This window comes from Pelmatolapia mariae, linkage group LG2 (assembly GCF_036321145.2).
Source record: "Pelmatolapia mariae isolate MD_Pm_ZW linkage group LG2, Pm_UMD_F_2, whole genome shotgun sequence".
In the NCBI taxonomy this organism is placed as follows: domain Eukaryota; kingdom Metazoa; phylum Chordata; class Actinopteri; order Cichliformes; family Cichlidae; genus Pelmatolapia; species Pelmatolapia mariae.
In genome coordinates this window covers 5441631-5462136 of record NC_086228.1, presented here as the reverse complement: position 1 = coordinate 5462136, position 20506 = coordinate 5441631, and the positions used below count along the sequence as shown (strand labels likewise).

Sequence of the window (20506 nt, the reverse complement as noted above, 5' to 3'; positions counted from 1 at the left end):
TGCCACTGGACTCTAGAGCAGTCGAGACTTGCTCTCTGGAGTGACGAATCACGCTTCTCCATCTGGCAATCTGATGGACGAGTCTGGGTTTGGCAGTATCCAGGAGAACAGTACGACTTTTTGGACAATTTCATGTTCCCAACTTTATGGGAACAGTTTGGGGATGCCCCTTTCTGTTCCCACATCGTGCACCACTGGACAAAACAATGTCCATAAAGACATGGATGAGCAAGTTTGGTGTGGAAGTACTTGACTGGCCTGCACAGAGTTCTGCCTTCAACCTGAAAGAACACCTTTTGGGGTGAATTAGAGCAGATACTTTGAGCCAGGCCTTCTCGTCCAACATCAGTGTCTGACCCGACTAATGCATTTCTGGACGAATAATAAAAAATTCTGATAAACACACTCTAAAACCTTTCAAGAAGCCGTTATAGCTGCAAATGGTGGGCCGACATCATTTTAAACCTGTAGATTAAAAATAAGATGCTTCTCCAGTCCATGTGTGTTTGAAAGCAGATGAGCAAACACTTTTGGCAATATAGTGTATCTCCTGCAGATTTTGGCATATCAAATGCTATGTTCATTTTCTACATGCAAATTTATGATTTTTTATTTTTTAGTCAAATTCTTTTTGCTCTTCCTTTTTCTGGCCTTTGCTTAAAAGAAAGTGTGTTGGCTTTTTTTGTTTGTTTGTTTGTTTTTTAATGTGGGATCCAATCTTCAGCACTTGGAAAGTATGGCTCATCACTGCTTGGACCAGGATCACACCGGGATGGGTGAAATGCCTATGCCAAAATAAATCCAGCGGCATTGAATAATTTAATTGATGCTTATTATAGATAGCGCCCGACTCCTCCAGATTTTACAGGCTCACTAAGCCTGTCTGCGGGCGCCGGGAAAATGCTCATCCTTGTCACTTTGTGATGGGTTGCCTTGTTGTTCGCTTCTCTCGCTTCGTCTACAGTGCGGAGTCACAGTTGAGATATTTCATTAGCAGTGTTGTTGAAATAAATGAATGTAATAAGTTCTACAAGTTAAATTAGGACCATAAACTCAGGCTCAGCCCACTGAGGCTGAACTTTCAGGAAACGAATCCGAGGCCTGTGCAAATTTTTCAGATAGAATGATCATTACCTGCAATTCACACCCTTTCAATTGTTAAAGATCTTTTTTTGCATAACTGTTTTTCCCATTCAGTGAATTTCAAGTGGCGTACTTAAAGGGTACATTTTCAGAATGCTGATAAAAGGAATGGATTTTGTAAATTCTTGTACTTCATGATCTCATAAAGGTCTGTCAGCTCTATTCCCTGGAAGTATTTAAAGATATCACACATTTTCATTCCAAGATGTCTATAAATACTTCACGATGCCATTTTTTAAATCGTACGATCACGAAGCACAAAAATATGACGAAATCCATTGCACATGTGTGATTTTTCAGATTTCTAAGCTACTCCTTTTCTCCCTCTCTTCTCTGCGCAGCGATCCAAAATAGCAGTTTACGAGAAGATGTGGTCGTACATGAAATCCGCTGAGCCCTCTGTGTTTGTTAAGACCACACCCGATGGCGTAGCCCGGGTACGAAAGTCGAAGGGCAAGTTCGCCTTTCTCCTCGAGTCCACCATGAACGAGTACATCGAGCAGCGGAAGCCGTGCGACACCATGAAAGTCGGCGGGAACCTCGACTCGAAAGGCTACGGTGTGGCGACGCCCAAAGGCTCAGCATTAAGGTGGGTGGAATAATATAACAATATCCCCTATGTTGTTATAGTATTCCACCTACCCTGATGTCCCCCTGTTGTCATTCTCTTCTCTTCCTCTCCTTACTTTTTTTTTCTTGTTAATGGACACAGAGGTAACGGTTGTATGCCTTTCATTGCACTTGGATACAAAAGTTAATTAACGATATTTAATGTTGTATTTCTAAAGAGTTGCCGTTTTATAGCAGAGCAGTCAAATCCAGATAATGAGGCTAAAGCTAACAATAATTTCATATTTATGTCTCTCTTACTGCTTCTCTCTCTCCTACGATCTCTCCTTCTGTCCCGTGTGCTGTCCTACCTGACTGTTGTGTTGTCACTTTTAATTTAACAGTTCAATGGTTTTTCAATTTAGCCTTTAAAAGCTGCGCTGTCACTTGTGACGAATGTTAATTGCATGATGTTTGTTGTTGTTACTTTTCTTCTCAATGACAAGTGTCCCCATCCCGCACACTTCAGTTCTAAACTACGTAACCCTTTATGCCACCTTTTTCCAAGATTTAACACTGTCTCTACCTCATACGAGCCTTTCTTATCTCTCTATATTCCTGAAATTCTTAAACAATTTGTCCTTCCCTAGACCATTCTGATTTTAGCCGATAGTTTTCTGTGCATAAGCCCCCTGCTTTGACAGTGGTAGCCTCTCTACCATTAACTACTCTCATGATGCTTAGTACGATTATTACCTTGCATTAGATTTCTCACGGACCTGTGCATTTTCTTACAAGTTATGTTTTATCGTTTCAAGAAATGCTGTTAACCTGGCAGTTTTAAAACTGAATGAGCAAGGCCTCTTGGACAAATTGAAAAACAAATGGTGGTACGACAAGGGAGAGTGCGGCAGCGGGGGAGGTGACTCCAAGGTCAGCCTCGATGTCACCACAATCGGGTACCATAGTGCAGAGTAATCGGCAAGGCTGTTGGAACAAACCGACCAGAACCAAACCAACTGTCTGCCCCCAACCAACCTGCTGCTGCCCCAAAGGCAGATTACCAAATTTACCGACAGTCTGACCAGACGGCTTAACGGCTCAGATCAAACTGAGGAGCTCTTGCTTAACCAACAGAAAAATATTTATGGATGCTAAAGGTAAACTTCTACAAGACGAAGAAGAGTACAGAAGAGAGTTAGGACACGTGTTTCTGTTTGACAAAGTAGTGTTTACAGGAAATTTTGAAAAGGACAAACGTGAATGTGTCTGCCCTGCCGCTGTGAAAGGTTGAGCCTTGTTTATTCACCCTTACTCACGTGTGGGACAGATCACCCAGCCTCAGATATTAGGGCTTTATTTAGGCAGCTTTGATGATGAGTATAGCCAGTTGGTCTAATTCAAGAACAGACTTTGCCAGCGACACTGAACTGAAAAGGCTTTCATTTTAGGTGAGATGAGGTGAGGTGAGGTGAGGTGAGATTTGCTAATCCTTTAAAATATGGCTTCGCAGTACTTCACCACACTGCTGCTTCACTTCTATGACAGTGGACCACAATTTAAAAGCCAGTTCACCTTAATAGCAAACAAATAAAAAACAGATCAACCGCTAAACGGCCGCTCAACAGAGGCCGACAAGAAAGCAAGGGGAACAGCGGCGTCTTGAGGGGACTAAGCATTGCAGGCAAACGTGAGAAGTCTAATTAAAGAAAAAGACTTTTTAATGGGAGCTCTGGTAAACCACCTGTGGTTTGGTTCCACTGCATGCAGTTCTAATTGAACACATTAATAACCCAGCTGTGACCCTTTTGACCATCAGATCTCTCCATCTTTAACATGTGGTTAAATGATGAATGACTGTCCTGTGACAGCTTAGCGTAATGCCACTTAGACCTAAGTGCCATTAAGCATTGTGCTTCTCTCTCCAGATTACATATAGCATAAGGCACGAGTATGATATCTTTAAAAACGCAGGTCATTTTTATGACAAACGATGCTGTCGACACGCATAGGATGATATAGGTGGGCGACATGGCGACATTACAGTCAAGCTGCAAGATCCCATGAAATGCAGATTGTGTCTTTACGCTCTGTCATTTCTGTCATGATTGGCTTGGACTCCAATGAGCAGGTAAGGAGCTGCAATGCATTTTTGTACTCACCGCAAGAGGCTTCATGAGGCACACGTGAAATAAAGCTAAACAAGGGCTTTCATTACTGAAAAGCATTGTTCAGAAGTCACATTCTTTTTCAGTGTGTTGCTAACATCGTTGTGTTCTGTAGTCAATGAGCTCAGGACGCCTCCCTGTGCTGTTCAGAGCTTTTGAAAGCATCTGTCTCTTGCGCTGCCATCGATCTATTATCATGCACAGGTATGTACCGTCTGTCTGTTTCCTGGCTTGTTTTGACTCTCCGGGACTCAGTGGAAAGGTCTGATTAGGTGGAAATAAAGCGGCCTGAAGCGCTGTGTTCCAAACAGTGAATCGCCTGGCCCCTGTCCTGCTCACAACTACATGCTCCAGCCGACATCAGGAGATGCACATAAGCGTGCGCGCGTGCTGCATGCGCACGCACTTAACACTGCTCTTTCTTGCCCTTAGGCGAAACACGGCGCTGCCTAGATTGAGTTTCAGACACAGAGCATGTTACAGGGTAATTGCATTGTTAATCAATGTCTCTCCAAGCCAAGACAATGGTATGGTCTTCACAGTCTGTTTCTCCAGATTGGTGATGAGGGATATATAGTGGTGTAATCTTCTCTCAGTGCATTATGCATTGCAAGAGATCCCCTCGGGGGACATTGTTCCCAGGGAGTAGTCACTAATTTATCGATCCACTACATTTTCTTTGCTTCCAGTTTGCTTTTCCTTCTCACAGAGAGATTTACCTAAACCAATATAGTCATAATACAACTACAAAATGTGATCTTTATTGAGCTATGCAAAAAAAAATTTTTTTACCTCAATAGACTATTATGCAAATGCATGTTGACATGCAATACTATAATATCATGATATACCTTCTGGAGATATCAAGCAGCAGGAAACAGCTGTGTTAAACGTCAGATTGTGCAGCTGCAGGCAAATACGAGATGAGTTAAATTCCACCGAATCTTTTTGAGCTTAGTCCTGCAGCTGCCTGCAGTTTAGTTGGGACACACTCATCTGACACTAATCTGGTGTAATTGGAAGATAAGGTTTTCTTAGCGATATGTCAGGATAGAACATGCGAGAATTAATTAGGCTTTCACTTTTGGGCACAGTTGCTTGAATGGGAAATTGGTTGTAATACCTCCAGAATTGACTGTTGTCACTGCAGTGACAGTTAGCATTAGCCGACACAGGATTACACCGACGTTGCATATGCAAAGGTTTCTTTCACTGCTTAGATTTTTCTGTTTGTTAAGACAACTGCTCATGTTGGAATGAACTTGTTAAATGCTGCACTGAAAGCGTCTGCGACTACTACACCCCCCACACACAAAGAACCACTGTGCACCAAGGTGCTTTTTGATGTTTATAGACTTGCAGATTGTACTTTGCGTACCTGCTTGTCGCCCCACAGCGTCTGCCGATTACTCAAAGCGATATGGGTAGGTCCTGGCTTTAGAGTAGGGGTTTAAAGGTAATAGGTAGAATGCCTGCTCTTTGTGATGTTGAATAGCCAGGTGCCCTGCTTTATCGCTTTGTAAAGTATGTAGTAGTTTAAAAGTTGAATAACATAAAATAACATAATATAATGTTATTTATGTTATTTCCCACGTGAAGAACTCCTGTAAACCTTGCAGTATTGAAACTCAGTGAACAAGGCATCTTAGACAAGCTGAAAAACAAATGGTGGTACGATAAGGGTGAATGTGGAACCAAGGACTCTGGAAGTAAGGTCAGTCGCTGCAGGTCTTTTGTACTGATTCCAAATTGCATTTTGACGTACTGTTCATATGCAAGACAAAGACTTCTCTGACATCTATAGTATGCATTCTGTTTATTTGCTACACATAGTTTTTTTCTTTTCTTCAGTTTTTCTGCCACGAGCTGTTAACACAGCTCACCGGTGGCTTTAATCTAAGGCACTGTTTCCCCAGATTCACCGTTTTTGTTTTTTTTTCTTTTTATGCTGTAGAAATGACTTTTTGACAACATAAAGACTCATTTTTGTGTGTGAAAACTGTAATGGTAATGCTGCGGGGACGTTTCTAAAGTGCCTTTAAGACACACTCTTTTGATTGAATCACAGCAGTTAATAGTTGTTGATAAATGCTATTTTTTGCTCATTTTCATTCTTGACATTCATGATACTTTGACCATTATGCTGCTGCTTCTATTTACCACACTGTTAATGAAAATTTGATTTATTTGTGTTGTTACTAGTTTGCATCGAGATGTGTCTATTAGATTCTTTGGCCTCCTGTGGTGTGATGAACAAGCAAAGCCTCTTATTGTGATGATTTACACAAATTCAACTTCTCGAAGCGGAGAGAGCACCGTAGGGTGTCCTCTAAAATCATCTGGCTGCTTTCGGATGAGGTTAGAGGTTTTGTTTGCACATTACAAGAAGTTGAGGAATGTAATACACCCACTATTTAACCCTCTGAGATACAGTTAAAGCTTCAGATTACAGGTTAGAGTTGCTAGATAGCATCATGGTAACGCCATGCTCATAGGGTTAAACTGCAAATAGTAAAACTCCAATGAACAAATTTTATTGAATATGTTTGGTAAGTGAACAGCAGCAAAATGGTTTGATATATATTTTTATATAGTGTTTTTTAATTGAGCTATCATTCATCTACTATGAATTTGACTGTATTGTATGACAGTGTTGCCATTAGAGAATTGAAAGGGCAGGGATGTTCACAGCTGTCGACCTATGCGATACTGACCAGCTTCCTTATATGGTCAAGAGCAGAAGCCATTTTACATGTATGAAGCATAGCGCCAGGTTAGCTCTACATTCACCAGCAAGAGTTGGCTTCTTTCTCCTAAGTGGAGAATGGTTTGACTATATCTGAATCTCAAGTTCCTCATAAATTTGTAACATAGCAATATAATTTCAGTTGAAATTGCAGCCTTAGCAGCTCGTTACATGTTTAATTTCTGTTGCTTGTAGCTGTTAGTAACCATAAACTCCCTTTGGTAGCATCAGTAATATAGAACATGATAATCTAGAGTATGATCATTTACCACTTAAGTCAGTTTTACTGTTGAGTCGAGGCTCAGTTTGAAGGATGCAGGCTGCATTTTGTTCTTTTGCCCTCGCTCCACTGCAAAACTCTTAACGATGTTATTCACTTCCCCCCAGGACAAGACAAGTGCTCTCAGCCTAAGCAATGTGGCTGGTGTCTTCTATATTCTGGTCGGAGGGCTGGGGCTGGCCATGATGGTGGCACTGATAGAGTTCTGTTATAAATCACGACAAGAAACCAAACGGCTGAAAATGGCCAAGAATGCCCAGAATTTTAAGCCGGCTCCCCCGACCAACACCCAGAACTTTGCCACATACAGAGAAGGCTACAACGTATACGGAACCGAGAGCGTTAAGATCTAGAGGTACGTGGCCTCGCCTTACTGTTCCCATCGTGCACTCTGATGAATCATTTAGCTTCCTGCCATATCAGTCAGAATTAAGTCTTCCACTGTCTGTTTGGTATGTAGCTGCTGTTTGTGAAATTGTTTGATGAAAAAGCACACTGTTGTTATACTGTGTAGCATATAGCTTTGTGTGTAACATATCAAGCAACACGCCCGATCGTATCAACCTACAGTATGCTGTTCTTTGTTTTGTTCTGTAACACAATTTAAAAAATGACCCTGAGAGGTTAAACACACTGCCACCTAAGAAAAGACGCGCAAACAGAAAAACGCTACAAAAGGACACAAAACACAAAGAAAGGTAAATAAAAGGCAATGAAAGAAGAAAAAACACAACAAAAGTAATAAACTGGTTCTTATACGACACTTTTTTACTCTCCTTGAGCACACAAACCACTTTATACAACCTGCCTCATTCACACAAGCACTTTCTTCTACTGCTAAGTGCTTTCTATTTAACATTCAGACACATTCACACTTTGATGGATGCATCGGAAAGCAACTTCATCTTGCAAAAGAGTACTTTGGCATGCGGACTGGCTCGAATCACCAACCTTCCAATTAGTAGATGACCTGCTCTACCTCCTGAACTACAGCCACCAAAAAACTGTGTTTTGGGGGAGACAATAACGTGGCATAAACACTGCACTGAGACATGCTTAAAAGAAGTGGGTGAATCATATGTGTTGTGAGAGGGAAAAAGATGCAGGATAATGTGTGTTTTAATCGCATGATTCATATACATGTTTACCATTAGCTAGTGGCCATTAGCCACTTGTAACTTCCGCAGCTGTTCCGTCACATTATTGTTTCCACAAAAACACTTTAGTTCTGTTCTGTGATGTTATTTTGGAAACTCTTGCTCCTTTTTTAAAATTTCCGTTGGGTTTTGTATGCTTTTGCAGCATTTTTCTATTTGCTTGTGTTTTCTTAAGTTACAGCACATTTGATGTCTCAGGGCCACTGTACTCAGCAGGTCTCAAAATGAGGTAAAAACAACATTAGATAAAGAACAACAACTATCAAACCATGTCATCATTTAACAAAAAGTTAGCTAAAATGCAAAAGCATTGTGTGAAAAGCTAAGTACGCCCATACTGCGTGCTCAGCAATTAAGATTAGCAACCAAATACTGCTAATCAAATGTACTGGATTAACTGATCAACAGCAAGTGTGAGTGTGTCTATAAAGGCAGTGGTTCTGGCAGAATTCTGGTGTGTGTTAACACAATGCCAAAGAGAGAAGACATCAGCAATAATCTTAGAGAAGCAATTGTTCCTGCCAAAAAGTCTGGGAAGTCTATTTCCGAACAATTTAAAGTCCATCATTCTACAGTGAAAAAGATTATTCACAAGTGGAAAACATACAAGACAGCTGCCAATCTTCCCAGGACTGGGCCTCCCAGCAAACTCACCCCGAGGTCAGACCGTGCAATGCTCAGACAAACTGAAGGAAATTCAAGTTTTTGTTTAGAATTCCTTTTGTTCTCCTAAATTATTATTTTTTTTAATCATTAAACGTTTTCTCACTTACTTTTGTGGCTCAGTCTCTCAAGAGTAAAAATCAGATTGCAGCACAGGTCGCCTGCTGGGGTCGACATATCATAAAAGATATGTAATTTTAAAAAAAGGCTGACAGATTGGCAACATGTTGCAATCAGTTGCAGTCACTCTGCACCAATGAGCGCAAGTGGTCTGTGGAACGTTTCTTTGCAACATGGTTGCCAAATCATTTTATTCTGATGTAAATTCCTGTTCAACATTAATTTGCATGTAGATGGCAACAGATTTGTGATTTTTGCTGATTTAATACAGTTAATTGGTGTATTATGTCAGACAGTAGCGTTGAAGACAGTAGCTGACTGAAAGTGGTTGCAGACCTGGTTCCCCTCTTCAAAGCAACCATTTCAAAGGTTCATTGCACACAGTCGTGATAATTTCGTTTGTGCCACGCTCTCTAACCACTGTTTTCCCTAATACAACTATAGCATTACTTTGTTTCTGTTAAACTTGTTGCTTAGCTTTTCAGTTTTGGGCTCCATGTAAGCACTTAATTCTCCTCTGTTTTCACTACCTAATCATTTGTCCTGTACAGGAAGGTAAGATATAGTGCAAACTTTTCAGGAAACTTTATTTACCAAAAATAAGCTGCATACTTCGTCTAGAAATATTACATGTAAGAGTGCATTGAATTTCCAAACCATGCTGTGTTTTGTGAAACCTCTTGGCTAAAAAAGAATTAAAATAGATGTAGGTTCAGGTTCTGGTAACACACTTACGCTTGTCTAAATTTCAGACCTCAATGAAATTGTTCCTTATTAGGGGTCTTGCAAATTTCAGCTTATTTAATACAGTATTATCTTCATTTATGACTTCATGGCCCCATTTAGAGAAAAACAGCAGGATATGTATGCAGCACCCACAGTTTTTCAGGCAGATGCCTCTTGCTTGGCTTCAATCAACAAACTAAAAAAGGCAGCAATGTGCAAAGTGGCCAAAATGTGCAAAAAAAAGCATTTCCAAACTAGTTTCTGAAGCAGCAGCAGGCATCTCTATACTCATTCTAAAGCAAAACCAAATGAAACGGACCAAAAGGTGCTAAACTACATAGTGATAAAGGAATATGGGATGTGTGATAATTCTCTGAGTGTTTATCACTACAAGCAACCTCCACCATACTGCACAGAGCCATTGCTAATATAAATAGTGAATTGCAGCTTTAAGAACATCTACCTTATCTTTACCAGGAATCTAGACCACATCATCCTGAATGATCCACAGAGTGCACTGACCTGTTTTCATGGGTTTGTTTTCTATGCATAATTCTACTGGAAAAAAAAAAATACCTCCACAGAAAATGTCAGTAGAGGCCAGTGAGAAGTTGCAGACTACCTCTGCAGCAGTTCTACAGAAATGCACTGAACAAAGATAAGCATGCACTGATAAGGACATAATTAAATATTCATCTTGGATTCGATCAGATTGTTTGCACGTGTGCTCTCATTAGACACAAAGTGTGACTTGTCAACAGATTTTCATTGCCTCGTGAACACATTTTTTCAATCAGTTCTTTATTCTGAGCGAAGGAATCCACCGGCACTCATTTCTTCTCTTTCGTTTCGACTGTTTACACAAGAGGCTTCTGTAGTGTGTTTCTGTGTTCTTCTGACTGGTTTGAAGTGGGCAGGACTTGGTTGGAAAGAGGTGATGTCATGTGCGTCAGACAGTCAAAGTCTGATCACAGTCGAGGGAGTTGTTTGCCTTTTCTTCCCACAAACCGTGTCAGCACAGTCATGATGAAATAGATTAGGATGGAGGCAGAAAGATGTATTTTTCCCTCATGTTGTTAATTTGGTTAAAGATATTTGATGTTGACGAGTGAATTGTAGAGCCTTTCAAACAAAGCTTTATATAATAAAAGATACTGTATTTCAGCCAATAAGGAAATCCCCACATTTTATTTTGTAATAAAAAGTCATGTGTTCAACATGAGTTGTCCAGAACAAAAGTTAACTTTTTCCATTGTTTGCTTTTGTTTTTTTGTGCTGCCACAGGTTTAGGAAACATTTCCATTTTCCCTTACAACTGTGACTATATCTAAGAAAGGCACAGGATCACGAGGATTGCCAGATCCTCCTAAGCGGACACGGCACGATAATCTGCAATGACGACACGACTGGACTGGTCATGGGACGAGCCTGCGCGGTTCCCTCCTATCAGTGCCTTATGGAACTCCAAGTCCTATCAATGCAACTCATTGATAATATTGCTTTTTGCTTGAAACGCATACAAAACAGAGGACTGGTGCAGTAATATATCTATATATATATATCTATATATATAGATATATATGACGTGACATGAATGAGAGAACAAAAGCCATCATTTGCAACCCTAAGCACATTTTGAAGTGCCAGAAAGACGACAAATCTCACATGACAAGTGTATAATTGGTTTCTTGTATTTAATGCGATCAGATTACTCTTCATTCTTCTGCTGCCAGATTTTCACTGGTTTTGTGTGTTCAGATTATTTTATTAGATCAACACTGGTTACAATGACATAGCTTTTATACTGCTCTAAGTCACTTCTAGTGACCATGTACTAGTTTTAAAAGATAGATTTATCTTATTAGAGTGAAATGCCATTTCAGTCCAAAACAATGACATGTGTCGTTTGTACTCTTAACTCTGGTGCTGCTGCCACTGTCTTCTGAAAGTTTGACGGGACCCACGGAGATGAGAAGATGACCTGGTTCGGCTTTCACGCGCTACGGGACCAGGTCATAATTCACACTTCCGATACTGCCAAGAGTGTGTTTTGTATGACGAGTGTGTAAAGCAAAGTATTCATGCCTGGGGAAAGAGAAATCTGTTTGTGATTTACAGTTTGTAAAATATCAAAGGGGCACTGACTCACTAAGGTTTGTCGCTCCGAACAGTGTTTTTTCCTGAGTCATTCAAGTCTTCTGTACATCAAAGTAAAACCAAACAAAAAAGGGTAATTCAATTGTAGATTAACTGCAGTCCAATTAAAGGATAACAGTAATGGCTTTTAAACTGTAGTATTTTGGATTACCTTACCATTTTCTTTAACAACTGCACATTTTACAATGAGTGGTTCGCTTTTTGATTTGATTTCCTTTAATGAGCATTACAGTGTTTAGTGACTTCACTTAGTAAATGAAAATTACAAAACAAAAAAAAATTATGAATAAAATGGAAAATAGATTTCTACAAGGTTAAACCAGGGAGAGTCCTGGAGCTTAGCACATTTACATATTGCTGTAAGAATTTCTTTTCTTTCAAAAAGACTGTGATTCCATAGGATTTAGGGAGACACTTATCAAATCACCTGAAACTATGGGCAGATAGTTTTATATATATAAATATATATAAATATTTAAAAAACTGACAATGTAAAAAAAAAGAAAGAGCAAACAGAGAAAGATGTGTACATTTAGATAAATGAGAACTATTTATATGACACAATTGAATATTGATTTCCCCTTTTTTCCTCCTTATTTGTTGTTCTTTTGTTTTATTTTATAAGAAATTGCATGTGAAATCAATGATGCTTGACGAGCTCTGCTACTCACAAAGCTACCTTAGGTTTAATGCTAGAAAGCCAGCCCTAGTAATTCTTTTAGTAAAATCACTTTCACCTTTTTTGTTTTCTATTTTTTCTCTTTTCTTTTCTTTTTTTGTACGTCTCACCTTCTGCAAAAAGAAAACATAATATCGCCAGGCGTAGTAGTGGGTACAAAAGAGCAAAAGATGCATGCATAATTTGCTGAAGCTCATTAGTGAGGCGCTGTATAGAGAATTTTAATACATTTTGTAAATAAAAATGTACAGAAAGGGTTCCTGTGTCCTTGTGCGTGTGCTTTCACAACATTGTTTAAACCCGTCTGCGTTGAACAAAACAATGGGGCTGATTCAGTGGCCTGAAGGGATTATAGGAAAACATCTCAGCAGAGGTTAAACACACTGCATACTTTAACTCGAGCATGATACTGCTGGAGTATGAGCATCCCGGGCAGCCCGCTCCGTCTCCTTGCAGGCAGCAACACAGAGAGCAGTTTTTCCCTATACTAGTTCAACATCGATCTGTGGAAGTATGTGTGCATGTTTTGGATCAATAGTTAGCACCATCTGCTTCTCTCTCTCTGTCTGCATTGCATCTACTGATTGAGGGCTCCATTGACAGCTTCATCTGGCATGTGATCTTTCTTTCGCCTTCTCTCTCCATCAGATGCTTTGCGACACAATCAATAATGTATTATTACAGCCGCAAACTGCCTGCACACAATACAGCGCACGCACACGTGTCGCATCAGTCATAATTTCATCGCGCGTTTTTAACTTTTTAAAACTATTTTTCAGGGACGCGTTCATGTGGATTTACTAAAACAAATCCAGCCAAGGGAAAGGAGGGTGGGGGGCGTCGGGGGGGCGTTAATCGCGTTAACTCTCAGCTTCTTATTCCCACAGTGTAAATTCTCACATACACTGCAGAGTAAACCAGGCACAAAGCGCAGTAGATTGCCCAGTCTGTGTTATTTTACTAGTCTCTGGGTCCGCATTGTGTGGTAAAAATGAAATTCCTCCTTCCAGAGATGCAGCCTGCCACAGCTCAAATAACAAATCCAACATGGCAAAACACCAGCTTTTTTTTTTTTTGATTCATTTCTGGATGCAGACTCTATGATTCAGGATTTATTCACTGCACCAGTCCTGTGGAACAGACTTGGGCTGCATGAAATGCCACTCTACGATCCAAACAACCCATTTCTGACAAAGCATGAAAGGATATTGCTTTTTTTTTTTTTCGTTCTTCCTTTGCTTCACTGCCTCGCCTTTTGTCATTTTTTTTCCCTTCCCGTTTTTGTCTTTTATTCTTTGTTATGCCTGGACTGCTTCCAAATAGGAATAAGACAACGTGGGGGAGTGGTGTGCAAAGATGGCACTGCACTGCAGTAAACAATGCTCATGAGACTGTTCGCTGGAATTAGTTTATTCACCTATCAAAGGTGGGTGGGGGGGAGGCGACATAGTGGCAGCACTTGTGCTGCGAGACCAGGAGAAAAAAACAAAGGGGCAACAAGCAATTAGGACGAGTCCTTTCATTCAGAAAGTGACACGGGGAAAGGAAGTGTTAATCTAATCAAAGGACCAGGAGAGGACATTTCCTCCCACAGAGGACAACTCATCATCCCCCACTGTGGGGTAGCACACTTTCTCGAATGTGCTGAACTGTGCGACTAGAGGCTGGCTTCTCGTGATCACTGCCTCTTTGGGCCTGTGGCTGTGAGACTTAATCTGATATAACATAGGCTCTGTCACTATATGTGTATGTGTGTCTGTGTGTGTGTGTGTGTGTGTGTGTGTGTGTGTGTGTGTATGTGTGTGTGTGTGTGTGTGTGTGTGTGAGTGTGAGAGAGAGAGAGAATAGGAGAAAGACAGAGGGAAAACTGAAAAGGCAGAGGGAGGACGTGTCATGAGGAGGATACTTTGATTACTGTAGAATAAAAGAACTTTCTGGTTCAATAGCTCTCTCACTTTGCAGCTTACTGCAGTCTTTCGCCCTATTTCTCTCTCCCTTCAAGGACACAATGAATAAATCAGATTCCAACTCAGTTGTTCTACTTCTCCCTTTCCTCCACTTTAGCTCTTCAGCTGTTTTCAATTGCACCTGAAGAGACCTGCACTTGAAGTTCAGTTGACATTGATCAGCTTCCAAAACATGTGCCCCGATATTCAAACACACACAAAAAAGTAACTCAAAGTCCTTGCTGCGCACAGAGCACTTTTATTCACTGATTTTTGGCATAAGCACTTTTATCCCAAGTGCAGCTACATTCTAAGCTCTGTTCTTCGCTGTTATGTGATGTTTTAGCATTACTACATTCTCATTTGCTTTCATTAAGCTTTTTGAAGTGCATTTTAATGAATGCAGTGACAATAAAGATGTAGAGGTAACATGGAGATCATATATGGAGCCTCTGGGGCACCTCGGGAAAGAGATATGAAATGAATATTAGCACAGAAACATCATTTGTATTCTGCGCTTGAATAATTTACACTAACCGTGGCTCACAAGTTGTCCTTTAACATCAACCGTTACATAAAGGATTTACATTTGCTTTGTTTTTGGTAGACGTGTCTCCCATTTATGCAAAACGTCCTTCCTCCAGACGGTGAATAATGCAGGTGTGACTCACAGAAACCATACAGACAGCAAGAGGAGATCCTGTTCCTGTTTGATCAAACCTGAATGGGCAAGACTCGTGATACGACTTTGAACACAGTGTGATCGCTGGCGATAGACGCGCCAGTACATGGATGTGCAGAGACAGCTGCTCTCATGGGAGTGTTGTGCATCAGGGTCCACAGTTAATAGAGAATGAATGGTGCAATATACAAGACACATACAGTCGACTACCATCCTGACAGCAAAACACTTCAAAGTGAAAGGTCAGACGAGGATGGAAAAGAGACGCTCAAGCCCTCAGGAAGAGGCTTCTAATATAAAAAGGCACCTACTCCAGCAAAAGCCTTCTCTCAACTGCTGCTGCATGCAAGCAGCTAAAGAAAACATTTTAACTTATGTTGGCTGGATTGTCATGTGGCTAAGAAGAAAAAAATGGAACACTTGCTTCAGTTGTCTCAATTTGACAGACAGTTGTATATCACAGAACTCTCCCGACTCTGTGGTCATAATCAAAAACTCTAGCCGCCCTAATGTAAAGTCTCAGATGCTTTTCTTTTTCTTTAACCTGCCACGCTGATACCCCAGGTCATAATTTTCTACATTTCTCATTTCCATCCAAAGATTTAAAAGAGGGACTTGGGGATGATTCAGATGGTGTTAAACTCTTTGTCCAGAGCACAAAATATCTTGCGGCTGCGTTACGTTATTGATCACTAAAGCTCCAAGGAGAGCTTGGCAGTTCTTCTACAACAAGGAACTCTGGGTGTCTAACAAAGTCTTTGCAATTTGATTCTGAGGGACATCTGTACTTCATCTGCAGTCATATTTATTAACATATAGGTGTAAATCATGCACATGTGCGCCTACAGCTGTTGATATGAGAAACACTGGAATATTCTTCAATTACAAAGCAAACAAGTCATTTTTACATGTTGATTTTTGCAAATAAACAAGTTAGAGCATGCTACTTGGGACATTTTTGAGGTGCTGCTATTACTATGACTTGTAACCACGGTGTAGATCTATAATAGCTGTTTCCATATGTTGGCTGTCTGGCTGCTATGCAGCCATATAGCCTGTTTAACAAAACAGGAGGATCCCTGTTTAAATTCACTTGTATGATTCTAAACAAGTAAACAGAGATGAGATCGAACAGGATCTTCACAACACAGATGAAAACCTGCAGGTGCTACAGGACAGCTGCAAGACAGCATGGGCCCATATCCCTGCAGCGTGTTTCTTAGCATCGAGCTGAATCTGTGCTTTGATGAACTGGAGGGAAAAGCAAGTCCAGTGCGGTGTGCGTGAGCTATTGAGTGTGTTGAACTGATTTATGCCAGCTTTGATTGTTCATGTATGTAGGTTTGTACTTTCACTGAACATGTGGAGGACAGAAAAAGCACTGAAGGGATTTGCTGTGTTGTGATCACAAAGATCAGAAAAAGAAGAAGGAGGGGCCGAGGGCCTTCAGAGCTTTATTTAAAGCTCCATTAGAACTGACAAGGAGCTCAGTGTGACATCACATCTGGACATTGCACTTGTTCATTATAGCTACAGGCTGCAGGCTTTTATACAGAAATAGATTTGGCATACAGTTGAATGCAAAGTCATACTCTTTCAAATATGTTGGCCTAGATGTAGTGCACACTTCAGTGTACATTTATGAAATGAAATGATTATTATTCATCAGCTGCCACAAGCTGTCTTATTTCTCGCAAACAACAAATTGCCTTTGTGTCTAGTCTTCTGAGTTGTGCTGGTCACTGGTCTTCAGCACTGGCTTCTGCAGTCTAATGTGTAATCCAAACATCATAATAGCTTTTCTGTGATGCTATGATTAGTTCCCACAATAACAAAAGGGAATATGAGTCAGCTGTGGTCCTGCCCCCTAGAAACCACCGAGTGGCTGATGCTGAAATTTCAGCTGCATGTTGTTGCTCAACTGCATCATTTCCTAAATCACTACATGATGGATTTTTACTAAACTGTGAGGAATTATAACAGTCTCACGTATTCATAAATAAACAGATGATCCCATCGAAAGGTCACCACGAAATTTCTTCACTCGTACATGAGTCATATGCAGTGATATCAGACACTGATCTGGGCCATGCTTCCCAAAGGCTTCTTGAAGCTTAAATGATTGTAGCACATGGAATTACAATCACATTAAGATTATCTTAGCCTTGAAGGAATAGTTTGACATTTTGGCAGATTTTGCTTATTGGATTTTCTTGCTAAAAGTTAAAGCCCTTTTACAGAGAGAGTATTTCACAATATTTAAACAGGCGGGTGACGAATTAAAGTTTTGTGTGTGTGTGTGTGTGTGTGTGTGTGTGTGTGTGTGTGTGTGTGTGTGTGTGTGTGTGTGTGTGTGTGTGCAGTCTTACAAAGCCTTTGCCAAGTCAAATATGCAGATCATCAAAAATGAGATATCTATATGAGATCACTAGAGGCTGATGTTAAAGACCGCCACTGGTGCTGTTGACCAGCAGGGGGCTGGTGGAAACTGCCCTACTATTGGCTGAAGACAAAGGAGAAGGAGAGAGGGAAAGCATGTTCGGACATAGTGAGAAAGAAGGAAAAGCAGGATATGTGTGAAAAAGAATATGTACATATACATATATTTAAAATCTTCCTTTTCACTGAAGCTTAAGTCCTCTACCAGGGGAGTTTGAGGGTTTTGCATAGTATCTTTATGTTTATGTCTATTAAGACCCCCATTAGCAGCAGCAATGCAGCAGCTATTTTTCATAGGGTCGCAATTCTTACCTCTTTCTAGGACTGCACTCTTCTGGAAATAGATCTTGGATGTTGTGCCTAGAATCTGCTGGAGCTACTCTTTCAGTTTCAGCATTAGAGCTTCTAATACTCCTGTTACCACTGGGACCACTTTGGACTGTACCTTCCACATCAGTTCCAGTTGTTTCTTCAGCCTCTGGCACTTCCCTATTTTCTCATGCTCATTCCTCCTGATGTTGCTGTCTGCTGTGACTCCTACATCTATTGCAACTGTGGTCTTCTGCTCCTTTTCAACCACCACTATATCTGGTTGGTTAGCCAGCGGCTGTTTGTCTGTCGGGAAATTGAAGTCCCATGAGACCTTAGCCCTGTTGATTTCAATAAACTTTGGTGGTGTCTCCCATCGGGACTTGGGGACTTCTAGTACATATGGGGCACAGATGTTTCTGTAAACTATTTCAGCCACTTGGTTGTGCCTCTCAGTGTTGATGGTACATCTCAATGTGGGGGCTCAGTCGTCCACGATAGTTCCCCTTACTCATCACTATCTGTCTTCGGCTGCCTGAGTCATTCTTGGAGCAGCTCATCTTGGGGGGCATCTTCCCGATATGTTCACGGATGGTCCATGTTTCATCCTAGATTTTGGCTCTGACACTCGCTCCTGTATATCTGAACTTCTACCTTCTGGCAATTCTGTCTTCAGTCCAGATCATGTGAATAGTTATTCAGCCACACTTATCCAATCCAAATGTCATCTTGATATCCTCGCTGTAGATCCTGGTGAGATGTCTCACTAACTCTTGGTGTACAGCTTGATGTCATCCATCTTCAGGAGGTGGTTGATGGTCACTCCAATCCAGAATCTATATCCATATCCACTCTTAGTGATGAGTTGTCTTAGGATGATGAGGCCTATGCAGTGTAGCAGTGGGGACATTGGGGACCATTATCTCGGTATATTTTGCACTAAATGTTAACTTCTGTGATTGCCTTGGAGTTAGCCTCCAGGATTATCTTCCACAGTTACACTGAGTTCCTAATAAATGTGATTAGCATACTATTAATCTTGTATAGTGCCAAGCAGTCCAATATCCAAGTGTGGGGCATTAATTCGTAGTCTTTCTTGTAGTCAGTCCATGCAGTGCTTAAGTTGATCTGCTAGGTCTTAGAGTCCTGGTGTACAGCGTGCTTTTATTCACTTATTTGGCATGATGGTAAAGAGCAATGTCTAAGTATGATCTTAAACATATCTTATACCTTTAACATTGGATGACTGATATAGCGTATGCTTGACGTTTTTTCTGTATTACTGTAGGATCTTTACCTTGTAATGTAATGTGTCTTGAGGTGACTGTTGTTGTGATTTGGCAATATATAAATAAAATTAAATTGAAATGAACCTGCATTTTATCTGAAGGCTTCCAGTTCCATAGAAGTGAAAAAAACATCTTGCTGTCTGGACCTCTGTAAAGACTTTCCTGCTGATTTTATGGACTATTTTGGGTGACACTGAATAGAAAATTAAGTGTGCTTTCTTAATCTTGGTCATATCCATCCATCCATCCATCCATTTCTGTCCACTGGTTTTAAGATGTAAAATTACAAGACATTAGCCAATGAGCATATAAACCCGCTCTTCTTTATCACATCAGTTTTTACTGCAACCAAGATGGCAAATGTGGAAATTCTCACCTCTAGGGTTCAAAACAGGACTAACAGGTTATATTATCGTAACTGTATACTCTCTTTGACTAAACCAATCAGTGTCCCTCACGCTCTGTGAAAGTGGGAGGTCACTTCCATCAGTACAGAAATGTTTTATTATCAGATAGATGCCATCACTGACAATCACCAACAAGTGGATTCAAACCATTACAGGAAAGACCCCCCACATTATGGCAGATCCCTCAATTTAAGGCTCAAGCGTTTGGGTTGTCCTTTAATTTTCCATTTGTTTCACTGAAGAGGAACGAAGTGCTTGATTTTGAACAGCCCTTAACATTTTCCTAGGTATAGACTGGATGTTTGTATGATGCTCATTGTACTAACGGTTCGTTTTGCAACATGGAGATGCATGAACAGCCCGTCACTCGTGGCCACTGAATCTGAACAGTCTTGGAGTTGACCGATGACAAATAAAGTGTGTGTCTCACTGTTATGTTATACTGTGGGATTTATATAATGTAACAGAATGGCAACAATTGAACGTGTCACAATAATAACTAGATTCAAAGGAGTACATTATTGTATTGTAAGTTGGTTTCTGTGCAGTTAATCTTTGTCTGCTTAGAATAGCTAGCATGATAGCAACTTTTCATTTTTCTTTTTTTCCCCTTTTAATGTTTTTTAAATATTAGTTTAATTAGTTATTTAGAACTTTACACACCTATTACATTCTTCTAATAATTTTCCTTATTACGGCCAGAACCAGTCTCTTAGAATACCAGCAGGCTTATTTCCAAAGCAAAAAGTCAGTGTGTGAAAGTGCATGAAGTCCCATCAATGTTTTAAAATACCAGGTTTCAACTACTCCTGCAACAAAGTCAAATGAGGTGCAGGCCAAGATGTTACTTGAATAACAAGGATGAGCAGAGTCAGAGAAGTAATTTCCTTCACTCAGTGAAGCATCAGAAGAGAAAAACAGTGTGTTTGTGTGTCTGAAAGCAAGTGTAAGAGGCAGAAAAAAGACATGGTAATACCCTAGTTGTTTGATGTTTCTATTCACAACTGACAGCAGTTACAAGATAATAGCACTGCTTTTTAAATTTG

At 40.4% G+C, this 20506-nt stretch overlaps 1 protein-coding gene across 6 annotated transcripts in view; it reads left to right on the top strand.

The window, feature by feature from the left end:
* gria3b (glutamate receptor, ionotropic, AMPA 3b) overlaps positions 1 to 12437 on the top strand; it is an 87624-nt gene extending 75187 nt beyond the window's left edge. For 2 of the 6 annotated variants that reach the window (XM_063491423.1, XM_063491404.1), the window contains 4 exons: positions 1485 to 1732; positions 2511 to 2625; positions 6994 to 7241; positions 10837 to 12437. In XM_063491423.1, the coding sequence (XP_063347493.1) occupies positions 1485 to 1732; positions 2511 to 2625; positions 6994 to 7239 (609 nt within the window). In that variant the 3' untranslated portion in view covers positions 7240 to 7241; positions 10837 to 12437. Of the gene's footprint in view, positions 1 to 1484; positions 1733 to 2510; positions 2626 to 5459; positions 6219 to 6993; positions 7242 to 10836 lie in introns of those variants that run through there. The other 4 variants (XR_010095392.2, XM_063491411.1, XR_010095391.1 and 1 more) reach the window with 4 other exon arrangements.
* The last annotated feature ends 8069 nt before the right edge of the window (positions 12438 to 20506 follow it).